The following is a 22,840-nucleotide window of genomic DNA, read 5'->3' as shown; positions in this document are numbered from 1 at the left end:
TCTTCTGAAAGTCTCACCTTTTGTTTGTTTGTTTTTGTTTTTTTTTTCTCAGCACACTCGCAGAAAATGGAAACCAGTAGAGTCTCTCGATCCCGACAGAAGGCTGACGTGGCAGGCGTGCTCCGGAAATCATGGTACCATCTACGGCTGTCGGTGAGGCACCCGACCAGAGTTCCCACGTGGGACGCCATCGTCTTGACGGCGGCCAGTCCCGAGCAAGCCCAGCTCTACGAGTGGCAGCTCACGCGAGCCAAGCGGGTGGGCCGCATAGCCGCCTCCACAATCACTCTGGCCGTGCCCGACCCCGACGGCCAGCGCATCGGCTCCGGCGCCGCCACCCTCCACGCCATTCACGCCCTCGCCAAGCATTACCGTACAGTAGGCCCACACTCCGAGGTAAGCATTGTTCTGAGCTTGGCATTGGCTGCATTAGTGATGTATGTGATCAAATTTATGAACTTTGTAAAATTGTGACGTGGGTAGCAAAATTCTGACTCTACAGACCAAAGAGTAGTTGCAAGTTGCAATTTTTAATGTGGATTGTTAGTTTTCAAACAACAGCTAAAAGGGTGCTTAAATCTATCAATTTTACAATAACTTGAAGAATAAAGTTGCCGACTTTATTATAATGTCATTAGCAAGTAGGAACTTTGAGTGCTGCCCATGTTTTTTATTATTATTTTTTATTTTATAATAGTTTCTGTGTGGTAATCTGTTTCATTTCAAACACTAACAGGTGATAACTACAAGCAATGGTAGTTCTGGGTTCTCTGAGTCTCATAAAAATCCAGAGGATGAAGTGGATGATGATGATCTCTCGCAAATGGTTAGCTTCATTGCCAAAAGGCATATATTATTGCTACATGCTGGAGGTGATTCTAAAAGGGTCCCCTGGGCAAACCCCATGGGGAAAGTTTTCCTGCCACTTCCGTATCTAGCAGCTGATGACCCTGATGGGCCAGTCCCGCTGCTTTTTGATCATATACTTGCAATTGCTTCTTGTGCAAGACAAGCTTTTAAAAATGAAGGTTAGTTGTTTCGTCTACTGCATTTTAAGTGAAATTGAACATGAGTTAGATATATCAATGACACTCACATTGTGGCTTTAGATATATCAATGACACTCACATTGTGGCTTTTGGTAATGTTACTGAGTCATCTCTCACAGCATCATATATCTTTGCGCTAATGATGTTTCTATCTTCTCAGGTGGAATATTTACTATGACTGGAGATGTACTTCCATGTTTTGATGCCTCTAACATGGTGCTTCCAGAGGACACGTCCTGTATCATCACTGTTCCCATCACCCTTGATATTGCGTCTAATCATGGTGTTGTTGTGGCATCTAAGAGTAGGAATGTAGAAAGAAGTTATACTGTCAGCTTAGTTGATAATCTCTTACAGAAACCTAGCTTAGAGGAACTTGTTAAGAACAATGCAATTCTTGATGATGGTAGAACACTTCTTGACACTGGAATAGTAGCAGTTAGAGGTAAAGGGTGGGAGGAGCTTGTTGCACTTGCTTGTTCCTGCCAACCAATGATTTCAGAACTTCTAAAGAGCGGAAAAGAGGCAAGTTTCTTTTGCTAGAGGAGCTTTCCGTTCATGCTGTCCTGCTGATGTATAGTTTACAATAATGTCAACTGGACTATTATTGTAGGCTTTGTAGTTATATAATGTGTATAGATTTCTTTTAGTGTGTGATTTCCTAGTATTTTTGGAGAGCTTTTAAAGCTTTAATAGTATCCATATATTTTTTGCAGATGAGTTTATATGAAGATCTTGCAGCAGCTTGGGTACCTGCAAAACATGACTGGTTGCGCCTACGCCCCTCAGGCGAAGAACTCGTGAGTAGATTAGGAAAACAGAAGATGTTCAGCTATTGTGCTTGTATGTGTATCCTTGATGCCAGTATCCAAATCCTATTGTTTTCATCTATTTTCTATCTGATTTATTATTTTCTATATCATTTGTGCTTCTTGATTTCCCTGCAGATGATTTGTCGTTCTTACATTTTGGAACCTCAAGTGAAGTTTTGGATCATCTGAGTGGAGCTAGTTCGGTACTGGTCGGTCGAAGACACCAGTGTTCTATACCAGCAACCAATCTATCTGATATTGCAGCATCTGCTGTTCTTCTTTCTAGCAAAATTGCACCTGCTGTCTCCATTGGGGAAGATTCTCTTATATATGATTCAACCATTTCCAGTGGAATACAAATTGGTTCTCTGTCCATAGTTGTTGGTATTAATGTTCCATCAGTGAACAGTACAGCTGCTGAAAATTCATTTAGGTTCATACTTCCGGATCGTCATTGTCTTTGGGAGGTTCCGCTAGTAGGACGCACCGGAAGAGTCATAGTGTATTGTGGCCTTCATGATAACCCCAAAAATTCAGTCTCTAAGGATGGAACTTTTTGTGGGAAACCCTGGAGGAAGGTCTTGCATGATTTAGGAATTCAAGAAAATGATCTATGGAGCTCAACTGGTACTCATGAAAAGTGTTTATGGAATGCAAAAATTTTCCCTATTCTTTCTTACTTTGAGATGCTAAATTTGGCGTCATGGTTGATGGGCTTGAGTGATCAAAACTCGAAGCATTTTCTTTCATTGTGGAGAAGTTCACCACGTGTCAGTTTGGAGGAGTTGCATAGATCAATTGATTTTTCAAAAATGTGTCAAGGTTCCATTGATCATCAAGCAGACCTTGCAGCTGGAATTGCTAAAGCGTGCATTAAATATGGGATGCTTGGCTGCAACTTATATCAATTGTGTGAAGAAATTCTGCAAAAGGAAGATTTAGGAGTCAAAATATGTGAGGACTTTCTAGGTCTTTGTCCCGGACTCTTGGAGCAGAATTCTAAGATTCTTCCCAAAAGCCGAGCTTACCAGCTTCAGGTTGATCTTCTTCGAGCATGCAGGAATGAAACAACAGCTTGTAAGTTGGATCACAAAGTTTGGGATGCAGTTGCTGATGAAACTGCTTCAGCTGTAAAATATGGTTTTAAAGGTAGAGTCAGTTATTCATATCCCAATAATAGCATGATTGTATAAAATTCGATGGGAAAGGACAAAAAAGAAAAGATAAGATAAGCTTTCTCCATCCATATAACAATGACTTTGAATATTCATTCATTTTTGTCATCCTTTCTTTCTAAGTAATCTCTTCCTCATTTTTAAACGTAGATACTATTCTTTTGGCATCTCATGTCTGATGTCTAATAGTCCTTAATCTTAAAAGACCAGAAATTTACAAAACACTTGTTTTAATCCATGGTCTGTAGAGTATCTATTTGAGGCACCCAGCGAAATCCCTACTCCAGTTTATAAGAACAATGATTTTGATGGCTCTGCGGATCATTTTTTCCACCCTAGAAGGGTGAAGGTTGAATTACCAGTTCGTGTGGATTTTGTTGGGGGTTGGAGTGATACGCCTCCATGGAGCTTGGAGCGTGCTGGTTCTGTTCTGAATATGGCAATAAGTTTGGAAGGTTCTCTTCCCATTGGAGCCATCATAGAGACGGCAGAAACAATTGGTGTCTTTATTAAAGATGATGCTGGAAATGAGATACACATTGAAGACCTAACCTCAATTGCTACTCCATTTGACGGCAATGATCCCTTTCGGCTTGTCAAATCTGCACTGCTTGTGACTGGCATTATTCATGGAAGTGTTGTTGCATCCATGGGCCTGCAGATCAGGACATGGGCCCATGTTCCTCGTGGCAGTGGCTTGGGGACCTCTAGTATCTTAGCAGCTGCAGTTGTGAAGGGACTTCTCCAGATTACCGATGGAGATGAAAGTAATGAAAATGTTGCAAGACTTGTTCTTGTATTAGAGCAGCTCATGGGAACAGGTGGTGGTTGGCAGGATCAGATTGGGGGTCTCTATCCTGGTATTAAATTTACTGCAAGTTTTCCTGGAATCCCATTGCGACTACAAGTCGTCCCACTTTTGGCTTCTCCTGAGTTAATATCAGAGTTGCAGCAACGCTTGCTTGTGGTTTTTACTGGTCAAGTATGTGGCCCCTATCCATTTCCACTGTAAATATGCATGATAAGGCTTTTCTCGCATAAAATAAGTAAATAACAATAGAAACACAGCATTACATAATTGCATATTCAGTGGTGAAAAGCATCAAGGTGAAAATTGAGAATCTTGTTCGACACACACACTTTTGATTATTGTGCCTTAATATCTTGCTTAATTCTGTATGTCCACTTTTACAAAGAAAACGTCTCTTTATCTGCATGTATTTGAAACTTGTAATGTAATATGACTTTTGTGCAGGTTCGACTTGCACACCGAGTCTTGCAAAAGGTGGTAATCCGATATCTTCGACGGGACAACCTTCTTGTATCCAGCATCAAGCGGCTCGCTGAGCTGGCTAAGATTGGGCGAGAAGCTTTGATGAATTGTGACATAGATGACCTTGGGGAGATAATGTTAGAGGCTTGGAGGCTGCATCAAGAACTCGATCCTTACTGCAGTAACGAATTTGTCGATAGACTTTTCGGATTTGCACACCCCTATTGTTGTGGCTACAAGCTTGTTGGAGCTGGGGGTGGAGGCTTTTCCTTGTTGCTTGCCAAGGATGCTAGGCACGCAAAGGAACTAAGACATTTGCTGGAAGAAGATTCGAGTTTTGACGTCAAAATATACAACTGGAACATCTTCATAGATAATTAGGAGGTGTATTATTATTCTTTAGATTGCTTCTTAGCTTTTGTACATTCTTTAATATATATATATATATATATATATATATTTTATATTGATATTGATATGCTTACTCTATTTGTTGTAGTTTCATTTATTTAAGTCTGTAGAATAATTTCTGGAGAGGAGTATCGTGTGTGTAGTATTTGCAAATTATTCAAATTTGTATTTGCATTGAAATAATAAATAGAAGAAATGTATGAATTTCAAGTCGTTGATTGTGCTTAATCGTTTTGAATTCATAATATTACATTGCATTTAATAATTTTATATACATTGCATCTAGTAAATATCTTTATCAGTCCTGATCTCTTGGACCCCTGTAGTCCAAGAGATTTATGGTCACTCACCGTTGGATGTAAATTCAACGGTTGACTTGAATCGGGTAATAATCATTTATGTCATATTTATATATATCATTTTGAACCATTGGATTAATATCCAACGGTGGGTGACCACAATCTCTTGGACTCCTGTGGTCCAAGAGATCGGGACTGATATCTTTATTATCAAAATCCAAATTCATTTTTTCTTTAAATATAATAATAATTTTTTTTTCACATACACAATCAAGATACTATGAGAATTCGAACTTGAGATATCTTATTGACTGCAAATTAAGGGTCTATTTCTAACTCCTTGGAACCTTTTGCATAAAAAAAAGAAAAAAGGAAAAAACCGAAAAAGAAAAAGGGTGAGCCATCAACCAAGTGGCAAAGGCAAACAATCATGAACATGAACATGCATAACGTGGAAGTGGAACCAAGGCAAGGAATCCAAAGCGTTTCAGAATTCCTTGCCTTCTGAACAGAAAAAAGCGAATCTTTTCCCACAAATTGTGTTGCTAATGGAACAAAACAAACATCACCATATTAAAAGAGTTTGATTAGTGATAGGCTACAAAAGAAAAAGAAAAAGAAAAAGGTGAGGAAAATGACCTCCATATAATTATCATGTGGAGCCACCATCCAGTCCTTTTTCTCTACTGCAATGCCTACCTGTCCATCCAAGACTTAAAAGACCCAAGTCAAAAGGCAGAGAAAAACCAAAAAAACACACAGAGAAAAAAGAAGGGTCATCTCATCATCACCACCATCCATGACCCATCATCTTCACCATCATCAAATTTGCTCATGATTGATGACCCATGAAATGAAAATCCAAGAAATGTATGATGCAGATACATTTTTTTTGGTGAAGGTCGTTTAACTGCTTCTTTGGTGAGCCAATTGTTTTCTGCCGATGCCATATTTATTTAATTAATTTTATTTTGTTGGTGTTGTAGAGTCCCAAATGTTCAAACTTTTTAGCAGTTATTCTATTTTGTGGGTCACTCGGTCTACTTAAATTTTTTGTACACTCATTTTTATACATGCAAGCGGTTGCTTATGGTGTATAGAGTGGTATAGCGGAGAAGAGGCGGAGAGAGCCAGTCAACAGAGATAAAGGAAGGGATGGGTCTGCTCACGAACAGGGTTGAGAGAAACGAGATCAAGCTTGGAGACCACATCTACACCTACAGAGCTGTCTTCACCTACTCTCATCATGGTCTCTCTCTCCCTCTCTTTCTCTCTCTTACTCATTTTGTTGTTTTATTTTCTGGCTATTTAATTGTGTATGTGCTTTTCAAGAATTGCACAATGTGGGTTTATGGCGTGATGCGATTTCTGGGGTTTTTTTTTTTTTTTTTTCCCTTTTGTTTGTATCAATATGCTTTCTGGGTTTCAATTGTCTTGAACTTGAATAGCATTGACTTGTGTTTCATCCAAAGACTTTTTTTTTTTTTTTTTTGGGTTCGTCTTTCCCAATTTATGTCTTTCTGTAGCTGAATTGTGGTATCTTGATTCCTTGATTAAGGCCTCTAACTAGTCCAAGGAATTGATGCTTATTGGATGGATAACTTTGTTATGTCATTCTTTCAAATCATGGTGATTGGATCATTGTTGTATGATATGACTGAATCTTGTATAATCTTGTTGTAATTCTCCATTTAATTGCTGGTGAATGTAAGGCTCTTCGATTTCTACTGGTTGATTTAGGTGTGCCATGATGAAAGCTGATTGCTTGCCTTCAAAATTGATAACTTTTTTGTTATTTTGCTTTATTGCTAGGTTAACTGATAACCTTAAGACCAATACAATAATTCTTATGCTGCTATTTCTCTTGGCATGACTCTATAGCCACCATGAAGCTTGAAATTTTCCATTCTTTTTTTTACTCTGACCTCAACAAATTTGTTGCAGTCTAAGCAGTAACTGCTATTTCAAAGGGTATTTGTTCGATGGTTTGTATGGCTCAGCAAAAGAAAAACAGAATTAGATACTAGTCTTGTTGAGGGATTATAATTTGTTTCTCCTTCCTTTCTTCTGTTGTCCAATATTCAATTGTCATTCGAGCTCAAAACAGAAACCTCAGTCGATATTGTCACATACGTTCCCAGATCACTAGGTAGCGAAGTAGATCTCATATAAATTCTTCTGAATGTATTAAGATGACTTCTTACAAGGTACAACATACTATGAATTTGCAAAGTTTACTTGGACATATAATGTGCGGCATATGTCTGAGTTTGTGCAGCATAAGACACTCTCCGGAGGTTTGATCTATGTAAAATTGTAAATGAAAGTAGTAAAACCCGTAGACTATTTCAATTATTTGTGCCATCTACCATGTCACAATTTATAATATCATTTCCAGCTCATTTTTTTCTCTTTGCAAGCATTCATTTCGCATTGTCCTTTACGAAACTTAATCATCCAATGTTTAGGCATTTGAACTTGTTTCTGTCTTGTGTTATTCTTATGCTTGGATCAAGTTTAATCATGAGCTGTATGGAATATCATACCATGCAGGTATATATCTTGGGGGAAGCAAGGTTGTCCATTTTAGGCCTGAGAGAAATTTGAACTTAAGCACTGAAGCATCATCTGACGTTTATGATTCAATGACCTGTCCCACCTTTCCTGACTGTGGATTCAGGCAACCCAACAGTGGCGTTGTCCTCTCATGCCTCGACTGCTTTCTCAAAAATGGATCCCTTTACTGCTTCGAATATGGTGTTAGCCCTTCAGTTTTCCTCGCAAAAGTACGGGGTGGCACATGCACCACTGCAGCATCTGACTCCCCAGAAACGGTTGTCCACCGTGCAATGTATCTTCTTCAAAATGGATTTGGCAACTATGACGTGTTTCAGAACAACTGTGAAGACTTTACTATGTATTGCAAAACTGGTCTCTTGATAGTAGACAAGCAGGGTGTTGGTAGAAGTGGTCAAGCTTCTTCAATCATCGGTGCCCCATTGGCAGCCATTCTTTCTTCTCCTCTGAAGTTGTTGATGCCAAGCCCAGTTGGAGTGGCTACCATGACAGCTGGTATGTACTGTATGAGCAGGTATGCAACTGACATTGGTGTTCGAACCGATGTGATCAAGGTGGCGGTGGAGGATTTGGCTGTGAACTTGGGTTGGGCAGACGACAATGAGGAGGAGGTGACTGAGGTTGAGGAGTCTTCTATGACACAGATTACCAGATGATGTGAACATGGCCCTTGTGCAAGTGAGGTGCCGTGAATTTGCTGTATAAATTGGTAGTCAGTATTGAATAAAGCATTTGTCGACAATAATGGCCGAAGTTCTGATGTGGGTTTACAAACTCATTTGTAATTGTCACATAATAGCTTTCTAGTTATGCATGAAATGAATGAAAACAGTGATTATATGGTTGTCCTAATTGCTTTATCGTTGTTGTATATGATATTTATTTATTTTTTCAATTCAGCAGATTCCAAGATTTTTATTTCAGGTCAGCGAGGATATTTGTTGCCATGCTTGCCACAAAAATTACACATGGAGTAGAACCATAAACCAGAGTAGGGTGCATTGCAGAGTCATGCAATTTCCATAACGAAATCAACACGAGATTTTTCTTTCTTAACCCCAAATTTTTAAAATTAAAAAAAAATTAGATAAGAAATTTCGAAGCAACCAAAAACTTTTTAAATTAGGTCTGCAGTGTTCTTCAGTTCCAAAAAAAAAATAAAATGAAAAAGAAGGGCTATGTTCACATAGGCTTATTTACTGTACATACAAGTTTTACAGCGACAGACAACTCTGCAAATATAATCATGTATGAAATCAAATAGACACATGCTAATGTGGGGTATCCGAGGAGGGCTTGTATTGCTTGGAATTTTCTTGCGGCGCAGGCTTCATATCTACCTGGCCTGCTAGCTCATTAACTGCATCAACAATTCCATTGATTCTTGCTGCATTTTCAATCAGCAAAGATACTAATGTGGTCACTGGAAGAACCTCCACCACTGGTGTTATGAAGGACTCTACTTTGCCATCATCAGTGTCTTCTGGTGTCGGTGCAATGAGGCCGATGGGTACAGATTTCAAGGAATTTTGAAGTTCCTGCACTGCATTGTTCATCTCCCAAACCAAAGAGCCCATGTCAGATGATTTTGTCATTGTTTTAATTGTTTTTGCCAATTCTCTCAAGATACCTGAAGAATATTTGTTTGTTGTCTTGCAGGCATTGCTGAGATGCTTCTTTAGCTGTCCAATTCCAGCTGGTGTCTGGCCATAATAATATGTAACTTACAAGTTAGAAGCTAATGATAGAAAACAATCTTAGTAGAGATGATTTGTTTTGAGGTAAAAGACCAGCCTCGGTTTCTGACTCCATGCAACTGCTGAGAGCCTCAATGCAATAAGCACAACTACGCATCGATGCCCCGATCTTGAGGTACTGTTTCCATGGATGTTTAAAATTGAAGCTGCCATGTGCAGGCTCCCACCTTGCAAGTTTAGCCTGCAAAATTGTTCCCCCAGGGGAAAATTAAAAATGAGCAATGTCTATGTAGGCAACAAGTCAATCTTTAGTAACTGAGTGATCCACTTCACTCAGTCACTTACCCAATTGTCTTCTGTTGCCTTTGAATCAAGCACACATTTATACCCTTTGATTTCCTTTGCAGGACAATTGTCTTCAGTCACAGCTTCATTGTCTTTGAAGTACTCCAAGACATGTCCTGTATTTTTGAAGCTAACAAATTAAGTATTGTCATTACTAATAATATATCATTTTCTGCAGGTGGTAAGGGAAAATGAAATTTGGTATTGTAATTAGAGATACCATCCAAGGAATCAGCCAGTTTCTCCAGGTTACGATAGATCAATCTGTGAAGCTCATCACCAGCCCAAGTGGGGTAGAAAAGCATGCTAATTAGAATGCAAAAGGAGGTCCCAATGCCAATGGTGGACAATCTGTCGTAAGCCAACTCAGATAATTCACCAACACGATATCCGGAAACTGAAACTAAGCTGAAGGTGAGGATGAAGATCAGAGCACCGTAATCAAATCGGGATTTGACTGACGGGATGAATCGAGAGAAGGTTGCTGCTGAAGCTGCAAGGATGAGCAATATTGCATAAGGTTGGTTTGTTATGAGTCAGAAACATGAACAGTTTCACTTACCGAAGAAGAAAACTGAGATTCCAATAATTATGGGCTCAAACTTTTCTCCTGACTTATAAGCAATCCAGTGGACACCCAAACCAAGTGATCCAGCAAGAAAAGTTCCTGCTGCTCTATTTATGCTTTTATAGAGTGTAGCACCTGCAATGACAATGACATGCCCAATTGTGCATTTTACTTTACAATGAAATTTGGAATTTGAAAACTATTTAGAAAGGCACACTAATTGCATACTCACCCACAGTGGATTCAAAAACTACAACAACAGTCATAACTGCCCACATTGCATTCCCTCCAACACTTTCATACAAAGACCTCATATAGTAAAAAATTGACACAATTGAAAGAGCCAACCCTACTTTGAGAGCATGGATGGCCTTTTTGGGCTCAGCAACTGCTAAATCCCATGCCTTCAGTAAAAACCTCCATACTTTCAATCTCAACCCTCCAAGCACACCATTCAACTCGAGCCAGACCTTATCGACTATCCCGGATTCTGGGACTAATACATTTGTTGTCCCATCAGGTACATTGATCCTCCAGTGCAAATTCCCTGACACATCCTTTTCATTCACCATTTTGGACAGGACTCACATGAACAATGGAATTGGGTTTAGGGAAAAATTTCCACTAAGTTATTTGTATAGTGGAAGGCTTAAAGCTTTCTTGGTCTCAGTTTGTTGGTAGGCTTTTAGGGTCCAGTCAGTAGCCATTGCTTATATATTGCAGAGTCAGAGTGGAAATTTTGACACATTATTTGCCAGAATTTTCAATTCCTTAAGCACAATGCTCTTAGACAATATGGCCAAAACTCGACAGACATTTGCTAATTAGCGTCATCTCCATTATGTGTTAACTTAATGGTTTTGAATTAACAATATCTTGGTGCTGTTATCTTGTTGGACAAGTGCATAATATGTTAATTAGTACACAGATCACACATGTATATTAACCTAAAATTCCATGAAAAACATAACCTAATTTATTCACACTTGTTTGTTGACATCAATGGAACTGAATATATATGATTTGAAAAACAACTGCAACTTAGTTTTTATCTCTCTTAAAGGACAGATATTTTAGTGGATCTATTACATCATAAAACGCATTATCAAAAGAAGGTACATACATACTAGGTTTTATATCTTCAGCTTTTAGATTCTTCAGATATAGAGGCTGAGAGCAATCCATGTCATCTTTGATAGAATTGGGTTGATATGAAGTACTTTTGTATAGCATTTTCTATGTGTTAGTGCTACACTCAGCGTGCCAAAATGTCATGGCATTCAACTTTGGTTCCACTAGCCAAAATCAATCCCCATGAAATTTATTATTAAGCATTCCGAGCCTCTACATTTAACATGTAACTTTCTCCTCTTTCTTTAATATGGTAGATAAATTATTTCATTCATCAAATTACTTACAGATCTTTAGGGAATGAAAGTTCAAATTATTACATGATTAAGAAATTAATCAATGAATTAGAATCAATTCCAAATGTCAACCAACAAAACAATCTTATCCTCCCAAAACATGTCCTACCTACTTATACCAAGAGAAATGATGAACTCCTCTCTGTATACCCTCTGCAAAACTCCTTCAACAAGGGGCTATAAAGCGAACATATAATGGTTGTTGGTGATGAGTTCCAAAATTAAACTTTGGGACATGGACGATGACAATGTGAACCCGGTTTTTTCTTTCTTTCGCATCTTTCCCTGCATATAGCATTAATTCTGTGATGGAAAAGCATAGTTCCATGTCATCCAACACTAATTGAGCTAGTGACATCAGGTATGTCAAGCCCTCACAAAAAGGACATTCGAAAGAGGAGGTGGTCATGCTGTTCTGGGGCTGATTTTCATATATGATCACTATAAGATCAGATTAGGGCACAACCACAGTAAGTTTGGAAGGCCTCGGTTTCTGCCATCACCATATAAGATTGTGATCTACATCACTTCTTGAACGCTTCTTTTATTTTATTTATAAAATTTTATTTTTTAATAATTATTTTTAGTTATTGTTAATTAATGAAAATACTTTAAATTTAATGGAAATTTTAACGGAGTTATACGTAGGTGGTGGATTGCAACACTTTATAAAGTTTAGGTGGATAAAAATAAAAAATAAAAAATCAGGTGATAATAACGCATATGCCTAAAAGTTTAGATGGTATTTATGCAAATTTCCCTAATAATAACTTTTTTTTTAATGTTAAGAGAGCTTGTGGCTTGCTGCTAGAAATGAAATAGACTTACGGGCCAGTTTGGCATGACTATGCTATGAAAATTATCACTGTTAGATTTACTGTGAGAGAAATCAGCTATGAGAGAGAGCAGTTTGGCGTTTGGTAAACTTTTAGTTAAAAGCGTTGTTGGAAAATGATTGCCATATAATTATTAAACCCAGCGCCTCTTCGAAACTGATTCCAACATAATCAGAAAATGAAAGCACCTCATTAGTTGCTTTCCCTTATAACTTTCTTTAATAACAGTTTTTAAGAATAAGTGATTTTCTCATAGTTTACCAAATATGTCAAGCTTTCCAAATTTTTTTTTAAATCACTTATCACCCCAAATAAGCAATGCCAAACAGGCACATAGTATTTTTGCCTAGCCAAAAAAACCGAAGAAAAGTTAGACCACATAGACAAAAAAGTTGAGCCAACCACTGCCGATCCATGCCCAATAATATCTACTTTGAGTCAAACAATTAGTTAAGAACCTTAAATTTGGGACCATCTATAATTTATTTGGACAACACTTTCATGATTTTGATTGTGACATAGAGTTCACACCCAAGTTATTAATTTTGAAGTCAATTTATTGGTTCTTCCTTTTTTAGGGTTCCGGGAGGAAGGGCTTCTTCTTCCTTCCAATTTTCTTCCACTAATGGCTGGCTCCCCACTTCCAACAACTGAGCTGATTATTATGAAATTATGGGGTCGGTTTAGTGTATTGAGCATGCAATGTGTATGATATAGGATGCGTGTGAGGATCATACATACATATTTCCTTCAAGATTGTTGTATTTTGCATTACGTTCTGGTATCGTGCATAAATTAAATAGATAAATAAACTTATATTATTTTATTTTATCTTGCAACCATATAGAATTTTGACATCTCTTCAATTATGAAAGAAATTTTGGAAATTTCCTACAAGGGTGTCAAATGCAGAATTGCAGATTAAATTGGAGAGCAATTAGCACACCCCTAAATTTCCTAATTCTTACCCAAATGAAATTGAAAACTAGCACACAAAATTACCATCACTACACCGAGTAATTCTTCAGTGTGATGATCACACCGTCACGTGGTGTTACAATCCACTCATATTATAATATATGGATTAATAACATCATTTTACGGTGTCACCGTCACACTCAATAATTTTTCGACTTTGCCTATAACATTGATATTAGCAATTAAAGAATCATATCCATAAAAACTTCCATTGATCTTGAACCTACTGAAAATAGATGGTCTAATTTAGTTAAGAAATTTACATGTATTGATTTGGCTGCATAAAATAAAATAATTATAAAAGTTAACTTAGGTTGTAAAAGGATTTACAGGAGGGTCCCAATACCACTAGATTGTTTTACTTATTTATCATATACAAAAATTAAGTAGCTGCCTTGTATACGGTAGGGAATGCACCAACAACAACATTTTTGCTTCAAATAACACACTAAACGACGTCGCTTTTTCGTGTCGATATCAATATTCACCTCCATTTTGTTTGTAATAAGCCTCCATTGTTAACCCCACAGAGAAATACTATATAAAGAAAAACAGAGTGCTCTGCCTTTGGGTTTTGGATTTCGAAACCATTAAAGACCCAAAACGACCAAATTACAATCCAATACACAGATTCAAGCTTATCCCAATCAAAACCCACAAAGACTTCAAATTTTCGAAACCAGAAGGGTCGCTGAATCAAAACCCAGAAACGGGAATTTTTGGATGGCGAGTCTGTATGTGAAAGCTGTGCCACCTGCGGATCTGAATAGGAACACAGAGTGGTTCATGTACCCTGGTGTTTGGACCACCTATATTCTCATCCTCTTCTTCTCTTGGCTCCTTGTGCTCTCAATCTTTGGCTGCTCTCCGGGCACGGCTTGGACCATAGTTAATCTCTCTCATTTTTTGGTATGTTTCTGTCTCTCTCTCTTTATGTAATTGATTGTTTGTAGGTGTGGTTTTTCAGGTGTGGCTTACTGGCTTTGATTGATTGTTGTGTTCAATTGGGTTTGCAAAATTTTCTATACTTGTTTATTAGAGGCTGTTTGATTTGATGCTTGCATAATCCAAGTAATAACATGTAGTTAAATTTTCTATAAACCCATGTAATTATTTAGCTCAATGATACTTTGTGTTTCCATATATGTAATTAGGTGCAGCTTTGATAATTCTAGATGGGTTATGTATTTGGATGTTGAATGGGGGCGTTTCAATGTTTTAGCTATTTGTTTCGAGTGAGGTATTGTAACCTAGTTCCTAAAATTCTTGATTTAAGGTAGAATTTGCTTAATTTCTATTCTGTAAGCATGAGCTGGATGTTGGATTGTTGCATCTGAGCTGAACAATTTGGGTTTAAGGAAAGTAGAGATTTACATTTGAATATTGCGTTTTGTTCTCAATTTGGGTTAAAAATGCAAATTTTACCTTATCTGAGCTAAGCAGTGTTATGAGACTCAGTTAGGAGTTTAGTTATAGAAGACAAGCATGAAAGAATTCCAATCTTTGCCTAGATATCTGCTCCGTCATATTTCCTTGTCCAAAATTTTGTTTACTGGTTGTGGCATTGACATTCTTGCTCTTATGGGATACTGTTCTTGTTCCCTTTTCAGACAGTACTCATTACATCCTCTTTTCTGGGACTTGGGAGTTCTGGAATGAGGCAAGTTTTAGATGTCCTCATAGGAATCCTCTGATTTTGTGGTATTATGTTATCACTGTTCTTCTAATATAAATAGGGATTGGATTGGATGAGACAGCCTTGTTCCATATCCAATTACTGCACAAGACTGCACTTTTATTTAGAATTGTATACTTTGTTATAAACTACTTTGAGGTCTCTTTTTCTTTCCACAGTTTTCATATTATGATTCCGTATATAGTCATTGAACAGTCTTTCCCTAATTGTCCCTTAGTCTTTGATCTGAGGCTTTGGGCCAAGTAGCCTTTGCTTATATAATGTTTGAATCTTAAGTACTGTATTCTGTCTTCTGCTTTGTAAGTTTTAACTTTTAACTCTAGGTTAGTTCCATTCACAATTCCATCTACCATATTTGAGGAGTCTGATTCTTCTTTCTTAGGTCACTTATCACTTCTTCCACTGGAAGAAAGGAACTCCCTTCGCTGAAGATCAGGGGATCTACAATGGACTTACTTGGTGGGAGCAGATGGATAGTGGAAAGCAGCTCACCCGCAACAGGAAGTTCTTAACCGTTGTTCCTGTGGTGCTGTAAGTTAATTTATTTGCTATAAATAAATATAAAAAAAGCATTTCTTAGTTTTGACACTAAATTTAAATATAATTGAACCTTTTGGCTGTTCATGATTTTATTTATCTTAACCTGCCTACCTCTGATCTGTGTGTGTGTGACCTGCCTACCTCTGATCTCTGTGTGTGTGTGTGTGTGTGTGTGTGTGACCTGCCTACACACATATTTGTTCAACATTCCAAAACATTCTACACCAAAAAGGTTTGGAGGCTTGTTCAGCTTACTCAAAAAGGGTCCAGTTTAAAACTAAGTCTGTATTTGGGTTGTCAAACCTTTACAAGCATGTATTTATTGCATACACACATATTTGTTCAACATTCCAAAACATTCTACACCAAAAAGGTTTGGAGGCTTGTTCAGCTTACTCAAAAAGGGTCCAGTTTAAAACTAAGTCTGTATTTGGGTTGGAACTCTGTATCAGATTCATTTAGGTGGCCAATGGCAACAACGAGGACACCTGGTTACCTACTGAATTTTTTAAAATATGATAAGTTTATGATAGATTATTAGTATATTTAGAAATTTAAAATTTTCTGATTCTGTTATTGCATTGGTTGAGTTTCTTTAGTTTACAACAATCTACTACCAGTTCAGGCAATATTTTTCTCTCTCTAAATATCACAGTTTGATTTTTTGTGATTGCCATAGTGGACACCTCATATCAGTGTTCCATGTTAATGCCTGCTGTGCACACCCAGATTTTAGTAGAATCTCTTATATTTATTTGTTTAGATAAGAGATACCTCAATTTTAGATGCATGCATGCCCATGGAGCAGTTTATTTACTCAGAATCCTTAGTATGAGTTCCGTTGTATCCTCTTGTCTTGATATCAACTTTCAACCTGTACTATGCTCTATGTGGATGCTTCAGAATGAGCTTAGTGCCTGTTTTCACATCAAATATTTTTGTATTCATGCTGAGCACATCATGAATTTGGTATGGCTTTGAGATGTGTTGGATTTTTCTACTAGTAGCATGTCCTTGATTGGCTACCCAACTAAATTATGAGGGTGGGGTTTGTTAGAACCCCAACCTGTGGTGTGAACCAGGAATGAGGCTTCTTTATTGGACATGGATGGATGGCATGGAATGAGCAGTCATCCCACAGTTGAGAAACGATGCCAGATTAGATCTACATAGTTTATTGTATGAGGGGGTCAATTGTTCTTGTTCTATGTTTTTGTTGAATAAATTGTTACATAAGACATTGGTAATATCTCAAAACTTCTGCTCCTTATGATATGATTTGTATGAACTTGCTTTGCAAACTCAGGCCATGCTAGGTGAAGTGCATGTATGGTTTTGTCAGCTGAGCAATACCAGTCCTGAAAATGATAATTCTGTGACGATCTTGTTTTGAAAAGTTCTATTGAACCAAAAACCATGTTGTTCTGATTTCCTTTTCATTCTTTCCTGTCAGGTACTTGATAGCCTCACACACAACTGACTACCAGCACCCGATGCTCTTTTTCAACAGTCTTGCAGTCATTGTTCTAGTTATTGCCAAATTCCCCAATATGCACAAAGTCCGGATCTTCGGAATCAATGGAGATAAGTGAGTTGGGCTTAAGGTTGACATGTTCAGAAATCACATATCATTCTCTTGTTCTGATGAAGAGCTATATCCTTGTATAGAATTTGGAACTGGAAGGATATTAAAAAATATAATGTGTTTTTGTTCTTACGGCTTTTCAAGCTGCCTCCCCGTAAAGAATAATTGTATTGAGTTATCTTTGTACAGTAGAGAAATTTTATGTATCTTGAGAATCACGGTGCTATATGAGCATATGTCCCATATTTTGATGTCTCTCTTCCGAATTCCCATCGGTTTGATTATCTTTTCCACCCTGGAAACAGACTTTATGCCTGAAACAGAACAATATTGTGTAGATACAGATTTGACGGCATGACCGTGATAATGCACGGTGTAGGTTTTGTGTCATCATTTTGGATTTATTCATTTCTTATGTTGTGTAGTATACGATAAGTACAACTGGGCAGCTCAATGACATCTTTCATCTGTGTAATGACTATGATCGGAAAGTTCATGTTTGGATCAGGGCCTTTATTTTTCTTTTCCGAGCGTTGCATTGCATGTATTAGCATTTAGCTGGTTGTTTTCCTACCTACACACGAATCTAATCATCCAGATCCCGAAAATTAAAAGTTACAAGTTTTCAGAATTGAAGTGGCAAAACCTACTAATGTGAACTTGTAAAGCTGATCTCGGCGAGCAGCTGTCAACATGGTTATGCAGCCAAGTACGTACTTTATAAGTTATTAAAGGGTTAATAGATTATAATAAACCAGAAAGAAATGAGTGATACAGTGATCAATCACAGTCAATCGATCTTTGATTTCTTGAATACCGTAGTCCCGAGCAGTAATCAATCGATCTTATATCAACTGTCAAAAAACGTTATCGACTCAGTCCAAAATGATTACAGTATTTGATGTTGTTGATACATAAATTGGTACTCGATACTAGCCAATCACTCGGCTTTATCTAACTCTATGTAGCACTAGTAGTAACAATAACAGCTCAAGAAGGAAGAGTATCATTGTCGACTTTATAATGTAGAAGCAGCGTGTGTGTGGTTTGCCTAAGCCGTCTAGCTAGACTAGTTGTAATTAAAGAGATACATATATATTAGTTCAACCACCGCAATTCCTTGTTGCTCAATATTAATGTGTTTCTAACTTGGAATTCTAGTTCAAGCTAAGGTTGCGCAGCCCCTATAACCCATCGTTGTTGTTCAATATTACAATTGTTAAAGTGACTGCAACTAATATTTTATGTGCTCCACATACCACACCTCCATTAATATATATATATATATATATATTTTCAATGGACAGGACCTAATGAGAGAGAGAGAGAGAGAGTGAGCCCTTAAAACCTAAGCTTCTTCATGTCATAGGGTGAGTGGATTGACTTAATGCATCATTTAGGGTCATAGGGTGGTGAACCTTCTTTCTCTACTTAGTCTACTATGAAACACAATTATCACTAAAACCAATGTTTACCCAAAAAAGAATCAAAATCCGTCAAAATTACATAAGAAAATGCCAAATAAGAGATGGACACAGCATAATATCTATCTAATCTAATATGTGAAATGTGAAATGGATTGAGTTGGTGGAGAAAATAGTTTATCAACACGCCTTCCCCCGGACCCCACTCAACAAGAGGAATGTTTGGTGGGTCCCATTCACGTACCCTAAAGCCAAAACCAAACAGAGGAGGGTAGGGTCCTCGTGGAATTTTCCTGGTGATTTCATCCGTAGGGTATTTATATTATTTTTATGAAAAAGAAGGCATGCAAGTTAATTATGATCTTTCATGGATGGAAGGAGTCCTCTCGAACTGATCAGCGAACGGGTGTCGAAAATTATTAGGTTTGCTTTTGGTTGGGGCAGGTAATTAATTGTTAATTTTTCGAGTATATATAATAATTGCTTGTTAGTTTGGTGGTGCTATGTGTAAAAGAATGTGCATTGGGTCTACCACCACTAGTGCGCCCTTCTAATACTTTTTTTAGTAATCTTATATTAGTGATTTTGATTGTTATTGGAACAAGTATTGAAACCATAATTATATAACGTATCTCATATTTAATTACTAATTATTTTTATTTTTAATTTTGTTAAGAGTTTAAGACCATATTTAAAGGTAGGGGCCTTCATCATTTTGGTGCCCAATTTGTTCTATAACGAAATGCTTTTCATAGCTGGAAGAATCTCAGTTATGTAACAGATAAGACGTCAACCCTGACATGTCAAGTTCATACCTGCTTTATTTTTGTGTATTCGAGGAAAAAGACTTCCAAGCCACAGGCGATAGAATTATTTTACTATCTCAAACTAATAATACTATGATATGCATGATAATATTTTTATGTGATATAACATTATTGGCAACTAAGTTTTTTTTTCGTATTGGAGAAGTCCTTGTTCTTGTCACTTGGCAATTAGACATAAAATAATCAAGTTAAAACATAGTATGTGTTTAAGAAATAAAAGATATTATTGATTTATATCATGTTTTTAACTAGGTTGTTTTGTCGTTTAACACTAAAATAATGCAACACGATACCATAATAACAGTCTCAAACGAGTTTTTCTTGTGTGAATGGGAGAGAGATAGAGAGGAAAATCAAAGCAAGTTTAATTCAATCTAGTTTATTGACAAAAAAGGACAAGAGCAAGTGAGCAACTAATCCGCTAATACATTCACTAATTAAGATCCACACACAAATGAGATCACCAAGTCTATAAAAACATACAACAAGTGCATTTATCAGATGCATATGCCCTAGATTTGATAGAAGAATGTATGAATGCAGGCCATGTTGCATGCCTTACATTCATTTCTTCTTCTAATCCCTACTAGATCAAATACTGGATTTACAAAACCCTCTTCTAAAGCCAAGCCCAAATAAGTAAATAGAGGAATATATATAACAAAAGAAACCATATCTGTTAGTCTGCAAAATAAGTAAGCCAACTTAAAAGAAAAACAAAGAAATCAAAAGTGAAAAATACACTTTAATTCTTTCTTACTTTCTTTCTGTCTTGTCTTTTTCTCTCTTCTGATCATTAACTTATTTAATCACCATCACCACGAGCCTCCACCCAATAAACCATTCCAATAACCAGTTGGATTTCCTTGCCCCTTATTCTGATGATGATCAAGTTCATGATGGGCTGTAGAGCTTGAAATCTGTTTCAAGTCCCCAAATGGAAACAAGAGCCTTCCACCATTAATCTCATGATCGCCATACCTATTTCCAAGCCCATCAACACAGAAACCAAGGTTTGGTTTGAATTCTTGCAAGGAGAACCCAGGTGATGATGCATAGAGAGTATTTGAATGATCAGCCATATTCTGGGTTGGTATAAATGAATTCACACCTCTGGAAGCAATGCCAGTCCTAAGCAGCTCCATGGCTGAAAGAGGAGCTGATGAGGAAGTGCTAGCTCCAGCTGCTGGGTTTTGTTGGTAATGCTCCATGGCATTGAAAGCCAGATTAAGATCTTGGCCTTCATGGCTGCTCCTAGGGTTTTGATGAGCTGAAAAGTGTGAGAGGCTACTTGGTGGGTTGAGATCAGGAATACTATTCTTTGATAATAGTGAAGCTGATGATGATGCAGATGATGATGTGGATTTCTTGTTCTTTCTTGAACCTCCTCCAACTGGGACATTTCTGAGAGTTCCACCTTCAGTCCAATACCTTCTGCATGTCTTGCAAAAGTACCTTGGTTGAGTGAGGCTGTAGTTGTTGTAGTAACAAAACTTGGTGTTGGTTGAATTGCACCTTGGACAATTCAATTGCTCTTGAGGCCTTGCCCTTTTCTCTAAAGCTGACCTTGGGCATGCATTAGACCCCATCTCATGATCTTCCATGGGCTTGTCCAGGTCTCCACTCTCCTAATTAATTGACAATTAACCCCAAAAATTCAGGGAAAAACACAACATATTAAGAGCCCTAATTCTGATTAAAGATTAAACAAACTGCACACAGATCTAGAAATCTAAGACATAGTAAAGATATCATAACAAGTGGACAAAGAAATTAAGGAAAGCTAGCTAGCTAGCTCAGCTTTTTTAGTACTTGGGAGAATCATACTGAAAAAGAAACACTAAAGGAATAAATTAAAAAAGAAAAAAAGAAGAAGAAATAATAGTAACAAGTAATGCCTTTTTCCATCCCCCCTTTATCAGTTATCACATGTGAAGAAAGAAAAAAGTTGAGCTTTCATGTATAAAGAACAAAATAACCTTTTATCCTTGAACAAATGAAATCCAGGTAACTTTCAGTTGCCCTGATGAACATAATCTCAGATAGCTACAAGTAACAGATGAAAAGAAAATACCCCACAGTAATTTTGTTTCAAAAACTTTGGAGCTTGATCTATGCTTGACCTAGATTAATAAAATTTTGGCTCAGAGAATTAATGCACAATAAAGAAAGGAAAAGGAGTAGAGATGAATTATAAATCCACCAACCTGCGGCCATTGAGCAGTGTCCATGAATTCAGAAGAGAGAAAAAGGGGAGAAAGGAAGCTGATGACTTCAGAGAGAGAGAGAGAGAGAGAGAGAGATAGAAAGAGAAGGAGAAAGGGAGAAAGTGTTCACCTTCTTTGTCTGCAGCTGCTCTGAGTGGAAGAAAGAATGTTTTAGATTGTCTTTTAGATTGTGTGTGCTTGAATTGCTTTATGCTTTGGCTTACTTTATGAGTGATGATGAAAGGAAAAATAAAGAAACGTCTTTAGTTTTGACTATACCTCTTAAAATGGCACTACATTAATGCTGTTTTGTGTTATTCTATGTGGGAGTTTTGTCTGGTTTTGCTAAGAAAATTCATTTTTATTGTTTTTCTATTCATCTTTTGTGGAATCATGAGTGTGTGTAGTGTGGTGGGTTTCTCTTTATTGACCTCATAATGCAAAAGTCTTGATTCTTGTTCTTCATATTTGTCACCCCCGCTCTTTAGATGTTTTCTAAGGACCATACATGGATAGGGATTAGGGATTCTTTTGGTTCATCGAATATGTGAAGATTTTCTCAGTCTGGCAATATGTGGTACCCTCTAACACTAAAATTAGAAGCCTTAACTAGTAACTTAAATCATTACTTTTTTGGTTTTTTCAATAAGAAACAAAACTAATTTGTACCATTAAGTTGAGACTTCTCAAATTTCAAATAAGATTTGAAATCTACAATAGTACTAGCTAGAGACACCAACTTGTGACAAAATAACAGATTATCCTTGTGGTATATGGGTCATATATTAGTGTTATTCATGTTGTGAATTCTGAATACTACCCTTGTGGTTATGTTCCTTATTACTCTCAATCCAAATCGAACTTTCCATCTAAATTCTCTTTGATTCGGACCAATGTGTGCATCATTTTGCAAAGGTCAACGGTCCTTTCAAGCCTGATTTAAGGTGAAATAAGCTCCAATACCCTTTAAATGACATGTTCACTCTTGAGTATGATGATTTGCACATGGGTAAAAATAGATGGAATTTGAATGAAAAGTTTAATTTGGACTGAGATTGATAACCGGCGAAACTACAATATTATTAAGAGTTTTTTTTCCACTAGAAACATTGAT

The 22,840-nt window shown here is 37.2% G+C and overlaps 5 protein-coding genes across 10 annotated transcripts; 3 read left to right on the top strand and 2 right to left on the bottom strand.

The window, feature by feature from the left end:
* The first annotated feature begins 37 nt into the window (after positions 1 to 37).
* Positions 38 to 4,854, top strand: LOC117617124 (bifunctional fucokinase/fucose pyrophosphorylase). 3 transcript variants are annotated; one of them, XM_034346387.1, is made up of 7 exons: positions 38 to 396; positions 737 to 1,028; positions 1,210 to 1,574; positions 1,766 to 1,892; positions 1,997 to 3,010; positions 3,285 to 4,018; positions 4,292 to 4,854. In XM_034346387.1, the coding sequence occupies exons 1-7, from the start codon at positions 67 to 69 to the stop codon at positions 4,688 to 4,690; spliced, it is 3,261 nt and encodes a 1,086-aa protein (XP_034202278.1). In that variant the 5' UTR covers positions 38 to 66; the 3' UTR covers positions 4,691 to 4,854. The 3 variants fall into 3 exon arrangements, with proteins under 3 accessions (XP_034202278.1, XP_034202277.1, XP_034202276.1); XM_034346386.1 differs by having other exon boundaries at positions 1,766 to 1,898; XM_034346385.1 differs by having other exon boundaries at positions 1,766 to 1,913.
* Positions 4,855 to 5,717: 863 nt separating this feature from the next.
* Positions 5,718 to 8,456, top strand: LOC117619687. Of its 2 annotated transcripts, none has more exons than XM_034349693.1 (3): positions 5,718 to 5,940; positions 6,120 to 6,268; positions 7,573 to 8,456. In XM_034349693.1, the coding sequence occupies exons 2-3, from the start codon at positions 6,175 to 6,177 to the stop codon at positions 8,250 to 8,252; spliced, it is 774 nt and encodes a 257-aa protein (XP_034205584.1). In that variant the 5' UTR covers positions 5,718 to 5,940; positions 6,120 to 6,174; the 3' UTR covers positions 8,253 to 8,456. The 2 variants fall into 2 exon arrangements, with proteins under 2 accessions (XP_034205584.1, XP_034205585.1); XM_034349694.1 differs by having other exon boundaries at positions 5,726 to 5,940; positions 6,081 to 6,268.
* Positions 8,457 to 8,853: 397 nt separating this feature from the next.
* LOC117620023 (aluminum-activated malate transporter 10-like) lies at positions 8,854 to 10,778 on the bottom strand. Its single transcript, XM_034350113.1, has 6 exons — positions 10,439 to 10,778; positions 10,201 to 10,341; positions 9,859 to 10,131; positions 9,639 to 9,754; positions 9,387 to 9,534; positions 8,854 to 9,292 (listed from the first exon to the last, which is right to left on the bottom strand). Exons 1-6 carry the CDS (start codon positions 10,776 to 10,778, stop codon positions 8,868 to 8,870), a joined length of 1,443 nt encoding a protein of 480 aa, XP_034206004.1. The 3' UTR covers positions 8,854 to 8,867.
* Positions 10,779 to 13,941: 3,163 nt separating this feature from the next.
* Positions 13,942 to 17,661, top strand: LOC117619399 (ORM1-like protein 2). Its single transcript, XM_034349344.1, has 3 exons — positions 13,942 to 14,356; positions 15,526 to 15,674; positions 17,137 to 17,661. Exons 1-3 carry the CDS (start codon positions 14,171 to 14,173, stop codon positions 17,273 to 17,275), a joined length of 474 nt encoding a protein of 157 aa, XP_034205235.1. The 5' UTR covers positions 13,942 to 14,170; the 3' UTR covers positions 17,276 to 17,661.
* A 2,256-nt stretch (positions 17,662 to 19,917) lies between these two features.
* LOC117618940 (dof zinc finger protein DOF2.5-like) lies at positions 19,918 to 21,914 on the bottom strand. 3 transcript variants are annotated; one of them, XM_034348719.1, is made up of 2 exons: positions 21,857 to 21,914; positions 19,918 to 21,147 (listed from the first exon to the last, which is right to left on the bottom strand). In XM_034348719.1, exon 2 carries the CDS (start codon positions 21,121 to 21,123, stop codon positions 20,335 to 20,337), a length of 789 nt encoding a protein of 262 aa, XP_034204610.1. In that variant the 5' UTR covers positions 21,124 to 21,147; positions 21,857 to 21,914; the 3' UTR covers positions 19,918 to 20,334. The 3 variants fall into 3 exon arrangements, with proteins under 3 accessions (XP_034204610.1, XP_034204609.1, XP_034204611.1); XM_034348718.1 differs by lacking the exon at positions 21,857 to 21,914 and adding an exon at positions 21,727 to 21,850; XM_034348720.1 differs by lacking the exon at positions 21,857 to 21,914 and adding an exon at positions 21,499 to 21,716.
* Positions 21,915 to 22,840: the final 926 nt, after the last annotated feature.

The sequence above is a fragment of the Prunus dulcis genome, chromosome 2 (assembly GCF_902201215.1).
Source record: "Prunus dulcis chromosome 2, ALMONDv2, whole genome shotgun sequence".
NCBI lineage: Eukaryota > Viridiplantae > Streptophyta > Magnoliopsida > Rosales > Rosaceae > Prunus > Prunus dulcis.
Note: the sequence above shows the minus strand (reverse complement) of the source record. Positions and strands in the feature narration are given on the sequence as shown.

What these genes read in the sequence shown, in the direction of transcription:
- LOC117618940 (XM_034348718.1), bottom strand. Translation starts at nt 21,750, where the DNA reads ATGGACACTGCTCAATGGCCGCAG. An exon ending in ACACTGCTCAATGGCCGCAG is followed by an intron (nt 21,148 to 21,726) that starts GTTGGTGGATTT and finishes TCAATTAATTAG; the next exon opens with GAGAGTGGAGACCTGGACAA.
- LOC117617124 (XM_034346385.1), top strand. Translation starts at nt 67, where the DNA reads ATGGAAACCAGTAGAGTCTCTCGATCCCGACAGAAGGCTGACGTGGCA. An exon ending in ACAAGCTTTTAAAAATGAAG is followed by an intron (nt 1,029 to 1,209) that starts GTTAGTTGTTTC and finishes CTATCTTCTCAG; the next exon opens with GTGGAATATTTACTATGACT. An exon ending in TGTAAAATATGGTTTTAAAG is followed by an intron (nt 3,011 to 3,284) that starts GTAGAGTCAGTT and finishes CATGGTCTGTAG; the next exon opens with AGTATCTATTTGAGGCACCC.
- LOC117620023 (XM_034350113.1), bottom strand. Translation starts at nt 10,778, where the DNA reads ATGGTGAATGAAAAGGATGTGTCAGGGAATTTGCACTGGAGGATCAAT. An exon ending in AATCTCAGTTTTCTTCTTCG is followed by an intron (nt 10,132 to 10,200) that starts GTAAGTGAAACT and finishes TCATCCTTGCAG; the next exon opens with CTTCAGCAGCAACCTTCTCT. An exon ending in GGAGTCAGAAACCGAGGCTG is followed by an intron (nt 9,293 to 9,386) that starts GTCTTTTACCTC and finishes GCCAGACACCAG; the next exon opens with CTGGAATTGGACAGCTAAAG.
- LOC117619399 (XM_034349344.1), top strand. Translation starts at nt 14,171, where the DNA reads ATGGCGAGTCTGTATGTGAAAGCTGTGCCACCTGCGGATCTGAATAGG. An exon ending in TTAATCTCTCTCATTTTTTG is followed by an intron (nt 14,357 to 15,525) that starts GTATGTTTCTGT and finishes CTTCTTTCTTAG; the next exon opens with GTCACTTATCACTTCTTCCA. An exon ending in ACCGTTGTTCCTGTGGTGCT is followed by an intron (nt 15,675 to 17,136) that starts GTAAGTTAATTT and finishes CTTTCCTGTCAG; the next exon opens with GTACTTGATAGCCTCACACA.
- LOC117619687 (XM_034349693.1), top strand. Translation starts at nt 6,175, where the DNA reads ATGGGTCTGCTCACGAACAGGGTTGAGAGAAACGAGATCAAGCTTGGA. An exon ending in CTTCACCTACTCTCATCATG is followed by an intron (nt 6,269 to 7,572) that starts GTCTCTCTCTCC and finishes CATACCATGCAG; the next exon opens with GTATATATCTTGGGGGAAGC.